At 38.1% G+C, this 23,310-nt stretch overlaps 1 protein-coding gene across 2 annotated transcripts in view; it reads right to left on the minus strand.

Moving 5' to 3' along the window:
• The window catches only part of slc38a3b (solute carrier family 38 member 3b), a 31,056-nt gene extending 9,104 nt beyond the window's left edge, over positions 1-21,952 (minus strand). Inside the window, exons 1-10 of one of the 2 annotated variants that reach the window (XM_020629030.3) lie at positions 21,641-21,951; positions 10,757-10,943; positions 10,356-10,376; positions 10,123-10,204; positions 9,454-9,569; positions 7,575-7,648; positions 7,076-7,168; positions 5,268-5,349; positions 1,319-1,401; positions 341-399 (exon numbers count right to left, since the gene is read on the minus strand). In XM_020629030.3, coding sequence (XP_020484686.1) covers positions 341-399; positions 1,319-1,401; positions 5,268-5,349; positions 7,076-7,168; positions 7,575-7,648; positions 9,454-9,569; positions 10,123-10,204; positions 10,356-10,376; positions 10,757-10,863 — 717 coding nt within the window. In that variant the 5' untranslated portion in view covers positions 10,864-10,943; positions 21,641-21,951. Of the gene's footprint in view, positions 1-340; positions 400-1,318; positions 1,402-5,267; positions 5,350-7,075; positions 7,169-7,574; positions 7,649-9,453; positions 9,570-10,122; positions 10,205-10,355; positions 10,377-10,756; positions 10,944-21,640 lie in introns of both variants that reach the window. The other variant, XM_029276261.2, reaches the window with a different exon arrangement.
• Positions 21,953-23,310: the final 1,358 nt, after the last annotated feature.

Here is a 23,310-nt window from a genome sequence, read left to right on the forward strand (position 1 = left end):
GGGAAAGATGTTTCAAAAAAAGCTGAGGCATAATCAAAGAATAAGGATGAGGGGATGTGACAGAGTCAGTAAACAAGGGATCAAAATGATCACTGCCAGACTGAAGACATTTCACATCAGATTAGTGTGACTTAGTCTCCAAATGCTCTCAACCTTTGATGTGTTGAAGCTGAGCTTATATTCGCCTTATCAAACATAGACACATAGCACTGCAAATATAGAGACAAGGGTGGGAAAGGGACAAAAGGTGAGGAAGTGAGAAAGGTGTTTGCCAAGAAGACAAGCCAGATCAAATGAGGCTCCTTGTGAGGTTTCACTGTGGTGATGTTGACCAACTTACTGCGCTGAGAAAAAACACCATGCAGCTGAGAGAAAACCCACTGGTGTAGCCGAGGTAACCTGAAAACAATGAGAAAGAGACCATTAATGTTGGAGCAACTTTAACTGAACGGAAACATTTTTTCCATCTAGTGCTTTTTTCGGGACTATTTAGAGAGACTTCCAGAGTTGTTACAGTTATAAGGTTCCCTACTCCTGTCTGCAAAAGTGCCCCATTAGGGTGACTTAAAGTATTATGAGATCAGAAAGAGTATGTTTCCTGAATTAAAAGATTATGTGACCATGTCAGCGTAAATTATGTGTGATTGGGCACCTGATATTTTTACTGCCAGTGGTGGAATAAAAAAAATAAAAAAGAACACACTAATTGCTTCACTGTAAGGTAATTGCACCACTGAAATGTCATTATTTAGCTTGATAAAATGTGTCATTGAAAGAATTTGGCTTATGTAAGGAATGTGTTAGGTAACTATATTAGAGGTCAATGCTCTGAAAAACATTTGAAAAAAAAAAAGACCAAACTACTTCAGATTAATTAGCTGAAGCTAAAGGAGCTAGTCGTTCCAACAGGCATAATAACACAGCTTGAATAAAGAGATTGAGGAGAGGAAGCATAAGAAGGACATGATTAGTCATTATGAATTAAGACTGAACATAGTCAGTTAATATTAGGAATAAACGATGACACAAAAACGAGAAATTTAGAAAGACCATTTTAACTTTAATTGTTTTTTTTTAAAATGTCAGCATAAAGTCTCTATCATTTAGATAGTTTTACTTCTATTCTATATATTTATGTTTATAAATTTTTTGGCAGGAATGGGCTTCCAAAGAACTCGTTTTTAGTGGTTAAAATGCAGGAAAAAATTACTTGAAAAGAAAATTTGAATGACAAATTTAACAGTATTTGTTCCTGATTAAATGAGATACTAAATTAGAGAACAAAAAAAAAGAATCCAGAGTATTAGCATGATCTCACCGAGCTGTTTCATTAGAGCCAGGGGCAGGATGATACTGGCAGAGACCATGATGACCAGGTAGTTTCCATTCGTGTACCACAGACTGTTTGGAGAAAAATACAGTTTACTTTAGGAGCTCAATATTCCAAACCCTGGCACAGAAACACAACACATGGAGAGAAAAAAATAGAGTGGAAAGTACTGGATGGTGTGAAATTTTGTTTACACATTTAAGTGAAAGTGTTGGAACCACTTTTCCTCAAATCAAGCAAACCAAATGTGTTTGTGAGCTCGTTAAAATTCTGCTGCTCTCAGTGGTTGATGAGATGCAATTTACTAGGCCTACGGCAAACTGAAGGGAACATATTTGGCCTAATGATTGTGGAAAAAGCATGTCTGCTTGTGTGACTCTTCACATTTTATTCAACTATGACTGAACTGCAATAATTCATGTTAGTTCACAGCTGCAGAAAAAGAAGAGAAAGTAAAGTCTAAACAACACAATGATGCATAAGACATAAATATTACCATCTCTATCTTTCTCTGTCTTTCCTACCAACCGTCCAAAAATATTGATATTACTCACCCCATACAAAAAAAACAACAACTTAAAATAGTTTTCCTCTTATAGGCACTGCTTTACTGCTTTCGGATCAAAGCTTAAAAACACACGAGAATGGAATGACGCATACAATCTTAACACTGCTTCCCCTTCGATCCAACGGAGGACCTTGCTGCTGGATCATCATTTGCTAAATGTGGCCACAACACATGTCCTCCCATTAAACAGACCTGCTGTGAATGCCCTTCATAAAACATAACTCCCTCTTATAACTTAAAAGAGCCGCTCGGCACGTGTATAGTCTGAACACGCATGGACCTTTTTGGTGCTGTGACAAAGTTGGAGGTCACTGCTGAGTCTCACTGGTGGTCTAACAAAATGATATTGTGCACGCTTTTAATCATTCCTGACAAATCTGCTTACAGTAAACACATAGTATTTGGTTTAACATATTGTTTATTGTGGTTTGATTAGACATGTCCCACTCTTTGAAGTGAGAAAAACCACCAGTTTAGCTAATGAAGCAGAAAAGACACATTCTCCTTTACTGAGTTAAAGCAAATGTAATCTGGGGAAGTCTCAAACATTATAGCACCAGCAACAGAGGGTTTTATGAATGACTTCCAAACAATCAGACCTCTTTTCGCCTAAATCCTGTATAGCATATATTGTATAATCTGTGTATAGAAAGGTCTTTGTGTCTTTCAAACCCACTTTAAGCTCCTAAGCCTGTTATTCTTAACCCCCTGAAAGAGACACAACCAGGGGGATCAGCTGTTGGTCATGGGCCTACAGGCAGGGGCACACAATGATCTATGAGACCATCCCTGTGTGTGTGTGTGTGTGTGTGTGTGTGTGTGTGTGCGTGCGTGTGCGTGTGCGTGCGTGCGTGTGCGTGCGTGCGTGTGCGTGCGTGTGTGTGCGTGTGCGTGCGTGTGTGTGTGTGTAGGAGTCCTTTGACAGCAGGGGAAGTCACACCAATAACAGGTCATGTCCTCTTTGGACTTTTGGTCAGTAGGTCATGGTAGACGATCAGTTTTCACAAGCTATACGAATTGTGAATCTGTTTTTGGCAAGTCCAAGTCTATTCTCCACTCAACCTAGACCAGTCAAAGTCAAGTTTCCATGACAGCTGCAACCATTTTTCCATTACTCAACAAAAAAAAAAGGTTTACAAGTCAACTATTTTGACTATCAGTACATGATTATAATAATGTTTCAAGCTAAAATGTCTACTGTTTGCTAGTTTATGCTTTTTGAGTGTGAGGATTTACTTTTCATTTATGATAGACTATGCAGAGTCTTAAGGTTATTTTTTGAGAAAAGAACCAATCCGTAAATGCAATTTTAGTTGTAAAAAATTCGGATGGGCTTTTTTTCCACTGTTTGACATCTTGTACAATTAAATATGAATACATTAATCTAGGAAATTATGAAAATGATTGTTAATCAGCTCTAGTGGGCTGTGTGTTCATTGCATATTTTGCTGTTTATACTTTTGTTTTCTTACAATTGTCATAACCTGGCTCCATGGCCATGACAAATATGAGAAAGAACAACTTAATGTTGGAGTAACTTAAACTGAACGCAAACATTTTTCCCTCTAGTGCTTTTTGGGACTATTTAGAGAGTCACGGCACAAAAGAGAAAAAGGCGGACAAGCCCCCAATTTGTCATAACCTGGCTTCATGGCCATGACAAATATGAGAAAGAACAACTAAAATTGAGGCAACAGTGATTTACGCATCATCAACAACGCACCCACAACCATAGCACAAACAGACATAGAATGAATGTCAATGTTAGGCGAGAGAGAGAGAGAGAGAGAGAGAGAGAGAGAGAGAGAGAGAGAGAGAGAGAGATCCTGGGGTCGGGCTTTTATGCCCTGCAAGCAACAGGCCCAGGTGCTCTAGATTGGACCATCCAACTCCTCAAAAACTACGGGGACAGAATCAATTAGTTAAAGCCTGACTAAGGCAGTGACCGTCGCACCATGTCAATACATATTAGCTTCTGATATTGACTTAAAATGTATAGGCTAAAAGGTAAAAATATATTTCTAAAATAACAACAAAATCCTCTCTGAATTTCCACATGATCTGATTTCATTTTGAAGTTGTAAAATATTTGCTGAGCACACATTTTGATACATTAATTCCCATATTAAGGGGATCTTAATGTGTATGGAAAAAAAAAACCTTTACATCATTCTGAATTTTTATTCCCAAATACAGCAGTCCGGTCCAAATGCTGTTTCAAGTCCAAATATCTGACCTTCTCTTCATGTGACTGTCCTAAATCTGACCCCACTCAGCCCCACCACCCACCAATCACCCTGCTCGGTTCTCCTGACGCCACAGAGCTTGCAGCATGTGGCTCCTCAAGTGGAAATGAAAAGTGTGTGTGACGTTTGCTGAGACCTGTCCTCCTGTCCGTATGCTGGGCTTCGGAATTTGGCACCCAAGTTATACCACCTGCTGCTGTCATTATGTTGTGTGTGTGTGTGTGTGTGTGTGTGTGTGTGTGTGTGTGTGTGTGTGTGTGTGTGTGTGTGTGTGTGTGTGTGTGTGTGTGTGTGTGTGTGTGTGTGTGTGCGCGTGTGTCTGTGTGTGTGAGAGACACACAAAAAAGCAAGAGTGCCAACACTACATACGTCAATATCAACTGCAGATACGCCTCTTACGCATCATCAATACACAAAATCAAGTTTCAGGTTGTCCTACATCTTCATTAATCAACGATAAAGGGCAATGATTTGAACTTTAGGAGGATTAGACGCACATCTTTTTTAGATCAAAGCATAAAAATGGAAACTGAAGTCAACTAGTGACTGCTTCTATTTTTATTCAGTGTAAAGGATGTTTAACAAAAACTGTGCCATGTTTTGTGTTTCACAGTGAATTGAAGCTGTTGAATTGAAGTGTCAGGATGTTTCCTCATATTTTTAAAGAGATTTTTTTGAACCTTTCAGGCCTGACATAGCTCAAGAACAGTGTCCTGCAGTAGCCGCAATCCCTTTTCCAGTAGTTTGTTTTTAGCTCAGGCCGCTGGAATCCACTTCAGTCATGCATGTCCTTATGCAGAGTGTCTGTGGCGTGTCTCTGACGTCAACACTGCTCACCTCTACACGCTGACAGCACTCAGGGTTTGTGATGTATGTACACATAACCGAGAGATAGTTGAGCCCCTCTGCTTCTCAGCCAATTAGAAGCTGCCCTTCCCATCACACCCTACACTGACTAAATCAATGACTGGTGCAAACTGAAATATTCCCTGCCCACATAGTCTGCCAGGCCTCTTGATCCCTGCCCGCAGCGTCTGAGCTCTTGGCTAACTGCAGCCAGGAGTCATGTGCCTTTCACTAGCAGCACACAGGTGAAAAAGCACTTGATAATTATAACACTTACTCAGAGTTGGGTTCGGCCTTCAGGAAAGCTTGGATTACCAGCGGTAACTCCGATTTGACAATGTACAGGTAGCTGGACATAGCTGGAACACAAGAGATTGGGAAGTGAAAAATGATGGCAAATAGTGTTTGAGTGAAATTACACTCACATATCGAACAGACACCAGTAAACCATGTCACAAGAAATCTGATCATATTACATTTCTTCTAGTGATAAAGCAGCAGCTACGTTTAGCAGTACAAGGACACTGAAGTCATGGACGTGAGTTTAACCTAACCTGAAGGAAGTTATTTCAACTTTTTTGAATATACATAATTTCCCAGACTTTTTAGCTATCTTTAGGCAAGAACTAATCTTAGCATTTGAACAATTCCTTGCTAATGTTACAAACCTAGGAGGAGGAGTAACCTAGGATTTCGTCGTCCCCACCCTTCCAAGCTAACAGCAAAATGCTATCATTAGCTGTTGTCCAATTGTAGCGGTGTCCATTGCTAAAAGGGCATAAAATGTGTTTTTGATTTTACTTAAAATGTGGCCCAGTGTCCCTCTGGCAATTCTTTCTCAATTGTCTTTCAGTTGCTGATTATTGACAAGCAGTGAAATGATCACACATTTTATGATTCCTTATGTTTATAGGACCTCAACCTATATTTTAAGGTTTTGAATGTACTACTCTTCCCCCTCCTTGTCTGTGTGTAATTTACTGAGATGCATGAGTCTGTGCCGGTGCTGCGAGTTTGTTGATTAGCTGCTTTGAGGCTCTTCCTTGAGCCACAAATGCAGTGGCACCACAGCAACCCTGCTGCCCCCGCTGGATAGGGGCTGTAAAGTTCCAGCTTAAACTTTCCTTACTCCTTAATGTTAGTTTTTCCCCAGAATAATTACTTTTCCTCAGTTTTTTGGTCTATATGCTCAGGAAATAGTCAAACATGTCTCCAATCTGTTTTACCAGGATTGATCAAAGGCATCTAAAGTTATGAGCACATTTGTGGTAGTCTATAGGCGACATCCCTTTCATCAATATACTGTATATGACAATTAATATTTTGATTAATACTAATCCCCAGAGCATGTACACCAATTTTAGTAAGTCTGCAGTCTGCACCCCCTATTTTTTGATATGTATTTTGGATATTTTTGGAGCCACCTATGGGTCAGGACCAAAATGTTTTGGTACCCCCATTTACGGTCACGCCCTGAACATCGGTGCCAAAATGTATGTTGATTGGACAAATTATTAATCAGTTATGGCCATTTCTCTGAAAATGTCCACCCCTTTCAAAGTTTATTGTTAAATACTGTGAAAACTAAATAAGTCATCAGAAAATGTTTTAAAATATTTCATAATCTTCTTCCAATGGAGATGCAAAGCTAATTTGTTACCAACTGGACCTACGGTTAAGGACAAGATGGCAAAAATGGGATTTTCAAAAAATTGTAAATGGAAAAAAAAAACATCATGGTGGACATCAAACCTAAATTTTGCTGAGTTAAAAACATTTAAGCTGTATTTGTATCCACATAGCTTTGTTAAGAACCAATAATACATGATGTTCATCAGTGACTGTGAGGAACTGGAAAAGAAGCTGTTTACCAACAGGTTACCGGGTCTCTCTTTACATAGTCATATTCCACGCTTAAAGGTTATGAAAAAATGTCTGGAATATTATTGTGTGGTGGGGTAAGGCATATAAAAACCAGAAGCCATGTATTGTATAACTCTTGATTTCTGCTACAGAGAGTTAGCAGACAGTCGACATTATGATATTTGCAAACACATTAATCACTGAGTCCCAGCAGCTCCTCACCTCCAATGTTCTGCAGGGTGATTGCTATACCAGCAGCCATTTTTCCTGGTGTACCAAAGGCCCTGTACCCCAGCTGTTCATAAGCTCGAATCCCTGTAAGCATATTACAGCACAATAATGATCACTCTGTATATCCCTCTGTGAAACCCATTAAAATACTTTCAGTGTTGAAACACTTTAATTTCTATGATTATTATGCTTCCCAATCCCAAACATTATAAACTTTATTCCATCTAGTTACACAAAAAAATACATTTTCCTTGTTGTTATCAGTGTAAGCCTATTCATACTATTATCTCTTTCCAACTTTTAATCCATAATGATTGCTTATTGTGACTTATTGTCCTTAAGCAGTTGAACTGTATCCGCTGTCTTCATCACTTAATGTAATTTGGCAGAAGTGGCAGAACTGACTTTAAAGTCTAAATTGAATTTTGATAACACATCTGCACACTATCATTATGTACAGCTAAGCTCAGACATAAGACAGAATTCTTACCCACAATGCCTGAGGATTTGAGCAGCAGATGAATGGAGTAAGATGACAAGGCGGCAACTGCAGTTAGAAGAAACCTGTGACATAAGCCAGAAGGGAAAATTATTTCTCAATATGCATTGTATCTTTACACGTCATTTGTAAATGCATTGGCATAATGTGAGTGTCTTTACAGTCAGCACGTTGCATTAGGTTGTGATGGCATGTGCCAAGATGTTAACACAAAAATTCTACAAAATTAATCATCTGATCTGACATTTTGTTTAAGACAGACAAACCTATTCATTAAGCCTGTGAAGTTGATCTGCTTTGGCAAGCAGCTGAATTCCCACCACATTACTTTTCTACCATATTTAAAATTGATGTGGTCCATTGATTCAAAATGCTAATTGTATTCGCAAGTAGCAAAAACAAATATTCAGCATGAAACACGTTTGAATAATAGGTCTTTTTATACAGTAATACAATAAACATGTTTTCCTTTGAAAGAAATCAATTGTCCCACACATGGATCAAACGTGTATTTCCCACAACCTTTTTTTGACAGAGAGTTTTGTCATCCTACGCAGACAAAAAGTCTTGAACAAGTTCGCTCAGTGATCTGAGGTCAGCATTCTTATTAGGTCAAAGTTTGATCCCAAATCTATCCATCCCTCCATCTCCACCCAATGTCCGTGAGCGGAGGGATGGATGGAGGCCAAATCTTGGTATTCCACTCAACAAACAACTAACAAGGCATTCATTTGATATGTTTTCATTGTATACTTTGGAAATAATAATTTACATATACACAAAAATATCCTTCGCTTAATCCTGATGGCTTGGTAAAGCATTCTGGAGGGCGCCAGGCTTTCCATGCCTGCCCTATTCCTGTGTCTAACTTGAAATATGCTGACGAGGACTGAGAATGTCTATCTGTATCCCTACTGGTGGATCAAGATTTCTCCTGACAATACAGGCTACAATCCCCACCAGAGTCACAATAAGGGAAGTTTATTTGACAACACTATAGCCTATGATAATTTATTTGCTACCATCCGGACAGCTACTGTTAGCATTTAACTTATTCCTAGCTAATATGATAGTTTAACAAGATTCGATAGGAAAGGTGTTACAAGTTAACATTTGGTTTAGATGCAGACCAGCTCATCTCCAAATCAGAAGATCCATCAAACCAGTGGCCTGCTATATATAGTTAAAACTCCACTGACCCAAATACTAACAACTACACATGAAATGGCATTCAGCCTCCTTCATTGGATGTACTCGTTCTTTAAAATCTTCAGCATTGAACTGGCTTCCTATTTTCACCGTTGAGACTGACCTTTGGGTCTTTCACTTTTCCAGTCTCGCTACTTGCTCTGAGCAGCTACACAAACACAGACTACACAACCAGAACAACCATGGTCATGGTCTGACAACAGCTTTCTGCAAGGAGCAGGAAGAAATAGATGAGCAATCCAGATACCTCACACAAGGTCTGGAAGCTCAGTTATACTGGGCTATGGCCTTTCAGGGATCTGTACATGGCAGCCAGGGCGTCAAAGGGGGACTATCAAGGGACGACATGTCATGACAGATCAAATGTCATGACAGATACTAAATCCCTCTACAGATACTAAGTAGCCCGAAACACCCTGGCCTTTCATTGAACCACCAAAGCAACCCACCACTTAACTGTCTAGAGAGTCTCAGGACTCCATAGTACCTCATTAATATTTATATATATTTCATCTATATGAATAGGTCAACAGAAACGTTTTGATATGATTACAAACTGCTGCCATTAAAATAAGTGTTGTTGTTTACGTTGATAAGTAGGGGGATTCTAGCAGATATTTTTGAAAAGGCACACACTGGATAAATGTGTTTAGTTACCCACCAGAATAGAAGTATGCCAGTGTTGGCCATTGCATAAGCCAATCCCAGGATTCCACTGCCCATAATAGCATTACCAAGGTTGAAGACAGACATCCCAAAGGAGGTCTTTCCTTCAAACTAAGGGGACAAAAACAAGTATACATTTAATTTGACAAAAATAAAATGTTTTTACACAATCTTACAAAACTTAACTGACCAAGGATTTTCAATCACTTTGTTATATTTATTTGCCTGTTCATGGTTTCATTTCAGTGAGTCAAATTTGGAAATACATATATCTGGTATATTTTTTCCCTATAATTATATAGGGAATTTACCACAAACAAAAGGCGTTCCACAAGGATACTCACTGGGCACTTTCTCATTTGTAATTAATGCCAATAGTCTTCATTCGTGTAGTATCCATCTTTTTGCAGATGATATAATTATGTTTTGTTTTGAAGACTTTGTACGGCATGCAGTTGACTTTGTATGGCATCATACAACTTTCTTTTCTTGCTCCTCAGATTGCACTTATCAGCCTTAAAGAACAACTGAAAGCTAGCAATACAAAAAGTATGTTCAAGAAATTTGAAAATGAGGGATCCCTCAATGATCTTCAAGGCTTGAATTAAGGTTGGAAATGAAATGAAAAATAATTATGTTGTGTTTTGTTAACTTTTGCTCTTACATCTGTGAAGCGTATAGGTTTCTTTCCATCTGCAGTGGGCAGAAATTCTTCATTCTCCAGTCCTCCCTCAGGATCATCAAATCTAGTTGGCAAATTTGTGTTGGTTAATTTATGAACTCTTTATACTTCATGAACATATTAATATAAATATTAGTTCAAAATTGCCAACTCTTTTTGTATTATTATATGCATGAACACTGTAAACTCTTTGAGACATATTTTCACAGACATACCTGACTGTTTGAGTGCCATTTCTGTAAAAGGATCCACCGGTTGAGGTTAGCAAAAGGCAAGGTAAACATGCATTTAAAAAGGGGAGATGCAGGAAATAAGTCACACTTTATATTGCTTACCAAATCCGTTATCCTATACATTATTAATTAGAAACATGAGACATAAGGAGATGTATAGAAATCAAACATTGCACAAGTGTGTTTTAGCTGTTTTGAAGTTAAAGTCAGCACATTTATTTAAAGCAAACAAAGGATGTTTTTTTCACTCATGTAATACAGAAAGACAAAAAGACTGACTTTGAACAGTGCTTTATACATGCTGTGTTAAAATATCATTACCGGTATGTAAGAGTCAAAGGGCAGCTATTCATTCATGATTAAAGTAAAAGGAGGATACTTACTGGTCTTCCTCTGGAAACGTCTTCATCGGCACACCCAAGTCATCTCCGAGGTCATGACTTTTCCCATTGGATAAGATGTTCATCTCTGACTGAGAAGAATCCATCATCCAAAGTGTAATGGACTCTCTTTTGTCTTATTTGTGATTTTTGAAGATGAAACGTTGTTGTCACTCAATGTGTTGAATATCTAGGGCAGGAGGAGAAAGAACAAGTATGAGAAACACTGCTCAGTGATTAAAGTGTACACACTATTGAACATGTGCATTAGACTCTTAATGTGTTAAAGCTCGGAAAATGTCTTTCAGTTTTTAATTTCTTACTTATATCATTGAACAATAAAGATACGTATTGTGTATTTGATCGAGTTGGGAGCATTTTGGAAAAAAAACCTTTAAGTCTCAAATGAATGTGAACCAGACTGAATCTGGCAATCTCCTGAGGGATTGTTTGTCTATGATTCCACATCACTGTCAATCAAATTAGCACACTCACACAGTCCTGTTGAGGAAGAATTTATTAGGCTAACATTGGAGGTATATTTGTTGTAGTCAATGACAGGAGTCATTAAAACTCATATTACATGACTTTACCAAAAACTGCGTAGCTCAGTTCTACTGCTGACACATCTGACAGCATTCAACAACCGGACGTCATTCACTCACTCGCTTCATTTACTAAAACTTCCAAAAAAAGATACACCAAAACCCTTAATGATCACAAGATGAGGCACAATACTGGAAAACATAGAAAATACTTCTGTTTTCCAGAACCTTAGTCATGACCAAAGTAAATAAGGCTAGAGGTCAAGGTCTGACCAAGTTGACTTTTCTTTTTAACTTTTGGATGCTCTTGTCTTTGGTGGGGTCAATGTTACAAGCCTGTTGAGTCTCATACTGCTCTTCATGACAGAAATAAAACACAACATTCTAAATCACTCACAACAATAGGACTGAGATTACAGAGAAAGCTCTTTTCAAAACAGTTATTACTGCAGTTCTGTACTGATACATTTCAACACCATGTTTCCTAATAGAGTATGGGGTTTTTTGTTGAGGTTGAAGAAAGTTAATCTCATTGTAAAACAATGAAGTTAACATTTCTTTGGTACAAAACTGTTATCATACTAATTAATTAGGAACTAATTATGACCTGCCATTGCCTCTAATGACCCGAGTGACAGAATGTAATCCTCCTCTCCGTTTCACAGTGTGAACTCAGGGAGACAATAGTGTATTGTTGGCTTCTTCCTCTGAACAAATGTACAGCAGCTCAATTGTGTTCACAGTGTCGTCTCAGCCAGAAGAGCACATTACTGCTATTCACACTGTACAGTTATAGCGGGCCATTGATACCATGCACTTCAGAAGGATAGAAACAACACACTTAATACCCTGAACACAGTTTCCAGGTAAAAAATGATCTATTTATTTAACCTATACAAAATTCCAGGTGTCAAAATCTGGATCCCAATTTCGTTTAAAGTAGAAAAAAAGGTAAGTTTACCTCAGTGAAGACCTTCCATTGCATAATCTAGTGAGTCATTTTATTTGCACAAAGTTAACATTGCCCTCAACTTAACCACAAACGTAAAAGCCACTAATGTCAATAATTTCTGTTGCAACACTAGCGCTTGTATAATGATCGCTTTGAGTGACACTGAGCAGAAGAAATGTGAAATGTGCTTGTCATTTAAACCTTAAGCTTATTGCAGTTTGATTTAAAGTGATAAACATGCAGGTTTATAGCTACACCTGAAGAAATTCTTCAACTAATTACAAAGAATAGAATACAGTTTTGTATTCCCCTGTTGTGGCACTGCTCAGGAGAAGAAAATGAAATGTTCATGAACAAGAAGAAAACTTCAGATGAGCCTGTAGCCTCTCCATTTACAGTAAATAGAGCAAAGGGCTCATCATTCAGTCTCATGATGTTTACATATTTGAAGCAACATGATGACTGTTTTTAGTGCTGTACATATGTTACCAGACACTAGATCATCATAAAAATGTGTAATGTTTGGGACTGTATCTCCATTAATGGTAGTAAATTGTCTCTGGCATCACATGTTCTCTCATTGAAAGGTATTAAAAAATGTAATAACTTAGTTTTTTAACATTTTAATTACATGGCACCAGAGAGGAATACCAAAAGGACAGATGAAGGGAGTGAAATTTAAACTGGGACACATTTGTCCTAAACATTGGACATTTAAGGAAATTAAAACTAACCATGAACCTCAACATCTATAAAAGCACTTCCTTAGAACAGTGTTAAAAGAAAATTCACACTGATAACTGTATTCTGATTTACTGATAAAAACATATCTATGATGCTGCAATTCCCTTTAAAATAGGTGTTTTATATTTGAATAATTTGCTCCAAATCAGAACAGGTCAAAGAGACTTCTTTAAAACAATGTTGCAAAGATTGAGATAGCCTTTTGAGGACATTTTGCATGTTGGATAAAGAAAAACATCCCACAAACAAAGCGTTAAAGCACAAAAAGGGTGTAAGGGTCATTAAAGGGCAATATTTGAATCGTTTTATAAATTCTTTCTGGAAATGAATGTACAGTTTGTTGATCTGCATTTTAGCCTTTTGATCAGTACATAATAAGTGACATTTTCTGCAGTCAATCATACAGTTTTAAGAAATACATAGAACAAAGTCTCCTATTATGAAGCCTTACAGCAACAATAATTACATGTATTTCATGGAAATGCCTAGTTCCTTAATATTATAAACAAATTACAGTGAGTATAGCATCACCAAGTAAATTAAAGTATCATGGTGTAAAAACCATTAGTAAAATCAGACCAGCCACCACGTGAGTCTTTAAACAGATACATCGCTGGTACTATTTCTGCTGTGTAATTTTATCTGGGGATGGGGAAAATAGCAGGCTGGAGAGATTAGGTGTATGTGAGACTAAACACGTTCCTCAAGATGATGAAGAAGAAGAAGACAGCTTGTTGGAGACTCCACACATTTTGTGCCTTATGCTGAGAGAAAACAAATCCTTACGGGAACAGACTAGAATATGTTTTTCTTCAAGGAGTAGTGCTTACAGATCTTTCAATGTTTGGGTCATTGAAAGTCAAGAGAAGTATGGATCAAACAAGGATAAACAACAAGAATGATTCATGTGAGATAAGACTGGGTGTTGGACTTTTGCTATATATGTATATATGTGTGATTTTATTTGGACATACTACACAAAGGTATTAAACTTGGTACAAGCTGTGGTGATTGTGATTGTAAGATTGTCACAAGTAAAGGTTGTGGATAAACAGAATAAAGGCTGAAAAACCATTAAAGGTCCCATATTATGCTTTTTCTGGTTTTATATGCTCTTTAGTGTGTTTTCCATGTATCCTGTGCATGCTTAGGCACATCTATTTGCAAAAATTCAAAGTCCGCGGAAATGCGGCTTCTCCTACTTCCTCCGGTTAGCTGTCGCATTAGCTGCATGTAACGCTCGGTTCTAGCCCCCCTCAAATAAAATTTGCCAGTGTGACGTCTTGTCAGTGTGATATCACTGATCTAAGCCCATTGGCTCGTTGTGGCAAGCCCAGCAGCTCATGTTGCACACCCTTTACTCTGAACGTGGGCACTTCAGAGCCTTAGAGAGAGAGAGAGAGTCAGAAGCGAGCCGGTGCATGGAACGGCAGTACATGAAAACATACACTTTTTTCAAACTTTAGCTATTGTGAACGTACTTTAGTAGGTAACGACATCTGCATCAACTTTTTGGTAGTCCTTGTTGTTTTTTTTATTGATGCTAGATACTGATCCCTATCAGTCTAAGAAAATGCAATATGATCATTTATACTGAGCGCCAGGAGGGTCACCTTTGCTCCTTTCACTGCTGTGCTGCCCAAAGTGAGTTCTGTTACGTAACAAATCAGCCCTAAACGGGGCATGAGAGGAAAATGTCCCATTCTGAGTTCCTGGACTCAGGTGACATTTGAAATGTTTGAACAGGTGGGAGGGTGAACAATGATTAGCTTTTCTGACTGTTCAATGTTACTGTAGGAGACTGGATACTAATATAACTGCTTAAGTTTTAGAAAACCCAAACCACTTCGTCCGCAAAGACTTTTTTTTTTATCTCTTCTTGTGTCTGTTGGATATACAAACGGCAGTTGTGGCACTAGTGCATAGCAGGGGGCGAGCACATGTAGATGAGGAGATGCCCATGTGGTGGCGTATCAGGAACAAGCACGAGGTTCAGCCAGCAGAGCCTGGCAGCACCAGCTCATCTCAGCCACGTGCCTGCTGGGGACAGAGGAACACGAGCTCATGTCCAGCGATACCGGCCAGCACCTGAATCGTTATTCCACTCTGCGGCTCAGAGGGCCAATGAGATTGCTTTTATTTAAATTTCTCTTGAACTAAAACCCTTTAAGTTGTCCTTATTTTTAGAGTTGATGTGCTGCCCATATCAGACACTGCTAGGGGATTTCCAGTCTGTAATAGGGTTGTTAGTTTATAAGAGTATAATTTCAATGTCCTTTGTCTTGTAAATGATAGGAAAGATAGGAAATGGCATAAAATGGCCCATACATAAATTGTAATACAGTATTTTTTAAAGAAAATCTGATAATTCAATTTTTTCCACAACTCAGTAAACAAACTATAACATAAAAATCGCTTTTCAACAACAATGGCACTGTATCAAACAGTCAAATGTCATCGCTTTCTCATCAAATCAGTAAAAATGTGGAATGGTCAACTAACAGTCTCAGACTCTCTGACTACATAATCGACATTCATCAAGGTATTGCAAAATTTAACAAGGGATTATTCACATCCCATAATCCCATATATGGTCAAATCAAGGCACAAATTCCATTGATGTATGGTCATAGTATGTAGATCAGATGCACAGGAGATATATCTTGCTGAGCGACGCCTAAAATGTGGAAAATTAGATACATAAGATACTAATAGATGCTTTACCATTGGTTCAGGGGATTCATAAATTCTAAGTATAAGTGGGAGCACTTATTTATCACACTATCATATCTGTCAAATCACTGAATGTGTTTAGTATCGCCTGGAGAAGAGGAATGTCTTTACACCATTATAGTTTGGTGTACTATGAACAGAAAACTGTATTGGCCGTGTGTGGTTGAGCTACATGCAATGAAACATTTACTCTATGTGACAGTCAGAAGCATTTCCTTACTGCAGCTTTAAATAATAAACAATACTAAATAAGAGCTAATCAAGCGGGCATGAACTGGTGAAATGAAGTAAACGAAACATTTGAATAAATATCATCTTAGTGAAGTAATTTGTTCATGTAATGATGTGGTGTTATATGCAGGCTTTCTCCTCTCACCTCATTCTTCTGACTCTTCCTGTCTCACAGGCTTAACTGTTAAATGGATCATGAAAGGAAGCAGCGTTAAAGAGCACAAACAGCTCAGATTTCATTTCACATGCTGTTCTAGAAGCAGAAGATTACAACTGGATTCAAGGATTTCAGATAAGAACATGAAGAAAAATATTAAGTAGTTATTTAAATTATGATATATGTTGACACCAAACAGACAATCCTCCTCCTTCTCTATATGACATAAATCAATGCATCACATCAACATGTACCTTGTATGCAGGTGTAGTATTGGCTGCACAATGACAAAAACAACTGCACCAATTATTTTATCCTATAATCAGCACAGAGAATGAACTAATGTTGCACTCTTAGAAAAAAATGACTCAGAATCATTTTTAGCCTGATGAGCCTGTCCTGAGGTGGCTTCAGCCATAAGAGGTCCAGCACAGTTTGCAGCTTAATATGATCAAGTTAGAAGTTTGTGCAGCTCCAAAGGAACTTACATTTAAGCTAAAATAACAAAAAAATAGCCTCTTATGTCTGTTTATACCATTAAGCAATGGTGTCTGCCTTTCTAAAATAAAGAAAACTGTAAGAATGTTAGCAAACAAGATTGCCATGATATGAACACCAAACTATTTTTCTTTAACAACATGCATACAAGCAACAAATTGAAGGAAGATACTCGCATCTAGGTAGCACCTTGAATGTAGTTTTTTTATTTTCATGCCAATGCCAACCACACTTTAATATAATAATAATAATATCATTGTGCAATATTCTAATGATCCATTATAAGAAAATGAACCAAAGGTTAAGTGGATCAGGAGGTATAAAAAGAACCTGTTTACTCCTTGTTACCTCAGGAATCAGTTAGCTTTCATTAGTTTTGAGTACAAATTGACATGCTGCAGGGCCCTTTTCTGAGAAATAGCCCGGAAACCAACAGCTGGCAGCAGGAGGTAAAGACTACAGGGCAATTACACTCTAGGCAGGGGTTTCAGGCAGCTAGAGCACTTCAAAGGGTCTGTCTTTATGTGGAAACATGATCAAAAAGGCTACAGACAGCAGACTGTGTTGTAAAAAGAATCTCCCATTTGATACAACAATATTGTACATCATTTCCTAACAACATAATCTAAATTCAATCTTAAACAACCTAATGGCGGACATGTTTTCGTAAGCAGGTATATTTCCATCTGTCACCAGTTTAACAACATTGATGGATACAAAAGAAACACATCACATGAGAGATGTTGATGGGGGTCAAGTGTGACTTTAGGTACTGAGAGACTGCAGACCAACCCACATCAGAATCATCACAAGTCGTACACATTGCTGTTGTGAAAATACGTTTCAGCGTCAACATCCAAGATCGGAAATATGAAGTTACTGAAGTATCTGTGTAGCTATACAAGTGTCGTTGGTTGTAGTTTGACACTCTGTTAAAGGTGCACTATGGAGTATTGGTAGAGAAATGTGAAAGTTGGAGAAATTGACAAGATTCTGTTATATGTTCATAACTCTATACACAAGCTGTCCTCAGTGGAAAATGTGGTCCCTGGAAAACTGAGTCAAGATAAAAAGCTATGCTTATGGTGGGGGGCCCGCAACAGTGAAACCGTAACTCTCCTTGTAGCTTTTTTTTTTTTTAGCTCCAAACATTGTTCCAGGGACCCATTTTTTCCTTTGAATAAAGTTTGTGTGTTTAGTTCAGAAAATATAGCATAGAATTGTTTCACTTTCAAATTTCCCTACCAAATCTACATAGTGCTCCTTTGAAGGTTTGAACTCACTGTATCAAATACTAATACAAGAGTAAAAATGATGTGAGCTTCATGCAAAACAATAAAAAATACTGTTACATATTTGTTATCTAGCTTGTTTTAGCAAGACCTTCCTTGCTATACATTTTAAAATGTGATCATTTCCTCCAGTGCTTTAAAGTGGCTATAATCACTATTTAATTATATAATAAAAGTGTTCAGATGAGCACTCAAATGTGTTTAAATGTTACCTGACTCCGTGGTGCATTTCAGCTCAATGTTGTAATATAAAACAAAAGTTTTTTGTTTTCTGGACTGCTACAGTTTGGTTTGCTCTCATAACTTTCATAGGTCAGCATTTCTCCTGTTTGCAGAAAGCAGCTCTTTCAAATGAAGAATCTCAAACGATGCTGCTTGATTTAACAAACAGCGGGCAGACAAAGGTAGCAACGTGCTTGAGAACATAGAAGTGGGCCAGATATTGCTTTTAAGAGGCGGTAATGACCAAAACTAGAGCTAGTGGAGATTTAATTGGACCTGTATGTTCCAAGTCTGAAAATGAATGCTCTTCATCTGTGGGATGTGTATGTAGGCATCTATCAGCTAATGAGTTTGTCATTGGAAAGTAAATATAATAATATAATAAAATGTTAGTGTTGTTTACAGTGTACTTCAGTTGCACTCAACTAGGTGCTTTCAAATCTCATATCCAGTAAAAACCTTCCTTTTAAGCTTATATAAGTTGTTTTATGTTTATCTGGAAACTGTCAAAGGTATTGTATGCCAGAGCTCGTGATGAACTTCTTGTGTGTCTTTATACTTTAACATGTAGCTCTTTGTGGAACTTTAAAGGCATCATACATTTTGTTAAGAGCTTAAATGTTGGTACTGATTGCTCCACAGGGAACAAACTCGTGGAGTGTGAGCGCTATAAACTAGATCACAAAAGCAAACAAAGATGCTCTTTGAACAGACTGAGAAGCGAAAGATAAACTTTTTCTCTCAAAATGATGAACAACTTTTTCCTTTTTGGGACAATTTCCATACAGGCATGATCTTTAAAATCTAAGTGCTTCAGGGAAGATTTACGTTATTTACAGAACTATCCCTAGAGTAGACCACAAGACTGTTTTTATTATTATAAAATGCAATCTATCCACTGGTATGTACAGATTATAAACAAAGGTGACGAAACAAGGTCGTTCCAGTGGCTTAAATATAAATAGACAACAACACATGATACAGTCAGGTTCAGACTTGCAGATTATGAGCTTCATAACAAAGATAATAATAAACTGTAGAGTGTCTGACACTTAACACTTAGGCTGACTCAAACGTGGATATTCACGGGTCTCCTTAGGGTGACAGAAGAGCACAGCTGGCTGCTTCCCACATGAAACCTCGACCTCCACACACACACACACACACACACACATGTGCCGCACCTGTCCGGCTCCTCCCCAAACTCTTCGCCAGTTTGATCACTGCACCACGCTGGGGTCACTGACTGCAGCCGGGCTTATCTGCTCCACTTCTCCACTGCAATGAACCCAATATGAAAAGCCATACATGGTGTTCATGTTGACAATGGGGACAAAGTCTAAGACGTGCCCCCAAAATACCTTAAATACACAGACTGACACAGAAAATTGCCGTAAGATTGTCCAAACTTGAACAAATTAAAAATAAAGTAGAAGTCTTCGATTCTAAAATCTGAGAGGCCATACATTTGACTAAAAGAAAATGTCTAAACTGCGTGTTTTATATTTTTTATTTTAATCATAACTGCATGAACCTGAAACAACTGCAGAGTTAAGTGGCGCAAGACTCACACATAGACTTTAAAGGGCTAGTTCCCTTCAAATTCTTCAAACATATTTCACCTATTAAAGCTGTAATGACCATACACATTTTAAAAGGATTCAAAGACAATTAATATTTGGCTTGTTTTCTGGACTAATGGATTCATCTTGCAGTCATTATATGCTAGTATGACAGCCATGAATGATTATACATTTTTGGTAACAGTGATATATATATATGCAGATATATTTTCAACTAAAGTGGATGATGATATTAGAGCACATATTTTTCAATCATCTATGATGATGATGATGACTAGGATATAAATGTATCTGAATAATAAGCAGCTTGCATTGTGTTCACATAATGAAAGCGTCATCTCGTCATATCAGCAGAAAAATCTATGTTCATATTTGATCAAATCAGCCAATATGAATGGCACCTTGATATTATTAGGAATATCTCAAATATAATTGAAATAAATGCCTTAACAGTTGTCTCAAGTCCTTCCATATGCCTATACTTTTTAGGTCTGTCTGTCTGTACAGTTTACTATTGTAACAAATCTTAAACCTGCAATCCTAATAGTTGACAAGTTTGAACTGGTATGTTTATAATTCTGCTTGAAAATCAATAAAAATGAACAGATGATCAAAATGCTTATTTATTTTCTTTTAACAGTGAATAAATTAACTTTTGTTTCAGCATAATTGCTCTTTTGGCATTTAATATGCTGATCATGGCAGACTGGTTTTCAAAAAGCAGATGGTACTCGGTGTATGACAAGAAACAGCAGGACGTACAAATCACTGGCACGTATTGATTAGGCCTAAACAGTGCTCAAAGAAGACTGCAGGAACACACAGATGGACGGTCTGCAAACACTCATGAGGGGAACAGGAAGGGGAAACTTCATATTTATGTCACCCAAAGCCTTTGTTGTCAGCTTCTTGATAATAACACACAACATCACATGTAATAGGCTCAGGCAGCAGAGTGATAATGTGCCGCATTAACTTCCCACACAGGGCGCTCTTCCTCCACATGGGTATATTTAGCCCACAATAACAAAAGGCAAAGTGCTTTTAAAAGGCTGCTAAAGCTACTGCTGTTTAAATTACTCACGCTTTGACGCAGACTGAATATGCTTATGTTCTGTGATTGGTTATTATTTACAACATGTTATTGGCTGTTCGTTTCAGTCGGAAATGGTTTTGTTGGTGGGTGGAAAAGGACATTGTCTTTGCGTTTACGCGAAGCCATGTGGCCCCAAGCTTGGATACCACCAGTATGCAAAGGTGAAAACTGCATGAAAAAGAATCACATCAGGATTTTTTTCGATGACAATGGTTACTAATTGGTCGAATTGTATTAATTCGCCAGCGACTGTTTGTAAGGATCAAACATACAACTGAACTAGGATACATTTGCAAAACTCTTCGACCAAACAGAAGTTAAATCCGCGTAAAAGTCACACATTGGTCCAGTCGACCGATGACTGCTGTCCAGATGTGGATTTTACCTGTTGCAAGCAGACTTACAATTGGGGTCTAATCCAATTTTAGAAAGACTGAAAATGCAACCTGAGTCAGACGGACAATAGATAGGCAAAAATCTGTCACCCACTCATTGAGGCACATGGTCATGACATCTTGACTTGGCGCTCACTGCAGGAGCTCTTAACATGCTATTCTTTCTTTTTCACCGACCCCCGTATAAGACACATAGCCATATGTCCTGGTACGTGGTGTCATGTGATCAAATTGGTTTCTAATATTCCCAACATCTTTTGTCATTCTTCTCCAAGAGCCACTCTACTCAGAATGATAGAAAAAAAAAAACTACAACTCTCAAGGCTTTAACACTTCACAAGCCTCAACCTTTTACGACTAAACTCGTGCAATACTTTCTTTATACAAACCACACATGTTCGTTTATCATTATTATTATACAAGATCTGCCATGTCTTACCAATTGTTGTTGTCACGAAGCTTTTGAGATAATTCCACTGATGAGTAGGAATAAAATGTGATGTTCAGAATCTTCTTCCCCGTGCGTCTTTTCTCTTCCCCTTTCTCAAGAAACGTGATAAAAGATGTGCAATCGTGGGTTTGTAAAGCACATTGGGAACGTCGCTCAGTGGACCAGCAGCTACTGAATGCGCTTCAGAGAAATGGTCGGCATTGTAAAACCATCTGAATCTCAACTGTGGGGGTCGCGTTAGGTCCGCCTCCTAAGCAAAAACCCCCCCTATAGATGCGCGGTATGTTTCACCAATGGTCTCTGGGGAGGGAAGTACACGGAAAAATATCAGAGATCCTAGTCACGCTGGTTTACCTTTGGCGTGGGGGAATTGCGCATCAATGGCACTATTAAGTATTGCGCATGACGCCGCGACAACGTGGTGAGAAAATCGTGAAGAAGTGCGTTATTTTAATTGGCAAATTAACATCTGGAGGAACGAATTTTCTTTCTTTCTTAGACACACAGGACTACCATAGTGAACAAGCACCCATGTGACTTCTTACAGTGATTTTACCCCTTCTTTGATCTTGTACTTTCCTTTTCTCTGCCTATTTTATATGATTGAGCTGAGCCCAGCACGACACAGCCTGAGATCTGTCACCTGTTCAGAGTTTGGAATGTGGAGAACTTCTGCTCACGCATGAGAGAACGATACACTTAATGCAGAGGTGAAGAGGTCTCCTTTCCCTCTGGCAGAAAAGTAGGTCTACCGTGTAATAATTCAATTTAGTACTGGCTTTAATTGCATAGCTGCACAGCAAGCACTAGTGGGATGCGCTTTTCTCTGTATTTCAGGGGGAAAGCTGCATTCTGATTATCTTGTAATAGTGTGGTATGGTGTGGCATGGTGTCGATATCCAAGTTGATTATATCTAGCAAACGAAAATAGAAATACAATAGCTGAAAAATAGAACAACTTTGACTTAGATTAGAGGCTACAAATGGATCAGTGTGATTACTGATGTTGGGCTATTGCTTTACATTAATCTACTATGTGTTTTATAAAATTCACTGTAGTAAATGGTGAATTACAAGTTTACCAACAAGTTAAAGATGTAAATGCAGTAGAGTTGAGCAGTAGTCCTCCTAGAGACCTCTAGAGGCCATGATGGGTAGATGAAGATTTCATCCTGGTTATTTAACAGTCTCTAGGATTTAAACTCTCCTCCATCCACAGTGTGATCTATGCAGGACAGAAGAGGCTTAGCGTGTTTAGTGGCAGTCTCTCAGACCGAAACAAACTTAGTATGACTGTGAAAGTTTTGTTTTGACACATGTTGATGGCACCAATATTAACAGCAGAAAAAGGAGCATACTCATAAAGTTATAAATCTTCAGGTGCAAGACCACAAAAAGACTTTAACAAAAGGGCAAAGTCATCACTCTCAATGTCCTTTCAAGTTTTATTATCTGGGTAAAGCAGCAGCGTAGAGATCCACAACAGAGGCGTTTCAGTGCATCAGCGTGATCGATAATAACTAAGGCATTTTCATTTGAGGTTCTGTGATTTGTGCCAACTGTTTTAATGCATGTCCAATATTTGTTCTTTAAAGGCTCTGTTGTGGTCTCCACTATCTCCCTCTTGGTTCCTTAGCTATTCAATGTTCCTATGCCAG

Source organism: Labrus bergylta, chromosome 5 (assembly GCF_963930695.1).
Source record: "Labrus bergylta chromosome 5, fLabBer1.1, whole genome shotgun sequence".
In the NCBI taxonomy this organism is placed as follows: domain Eukaryota; kingdom Metazoa; phylum Chordata; class Actinopteri; order Labriformes; family Labridae; genus Labrus; species Labrus bergylta.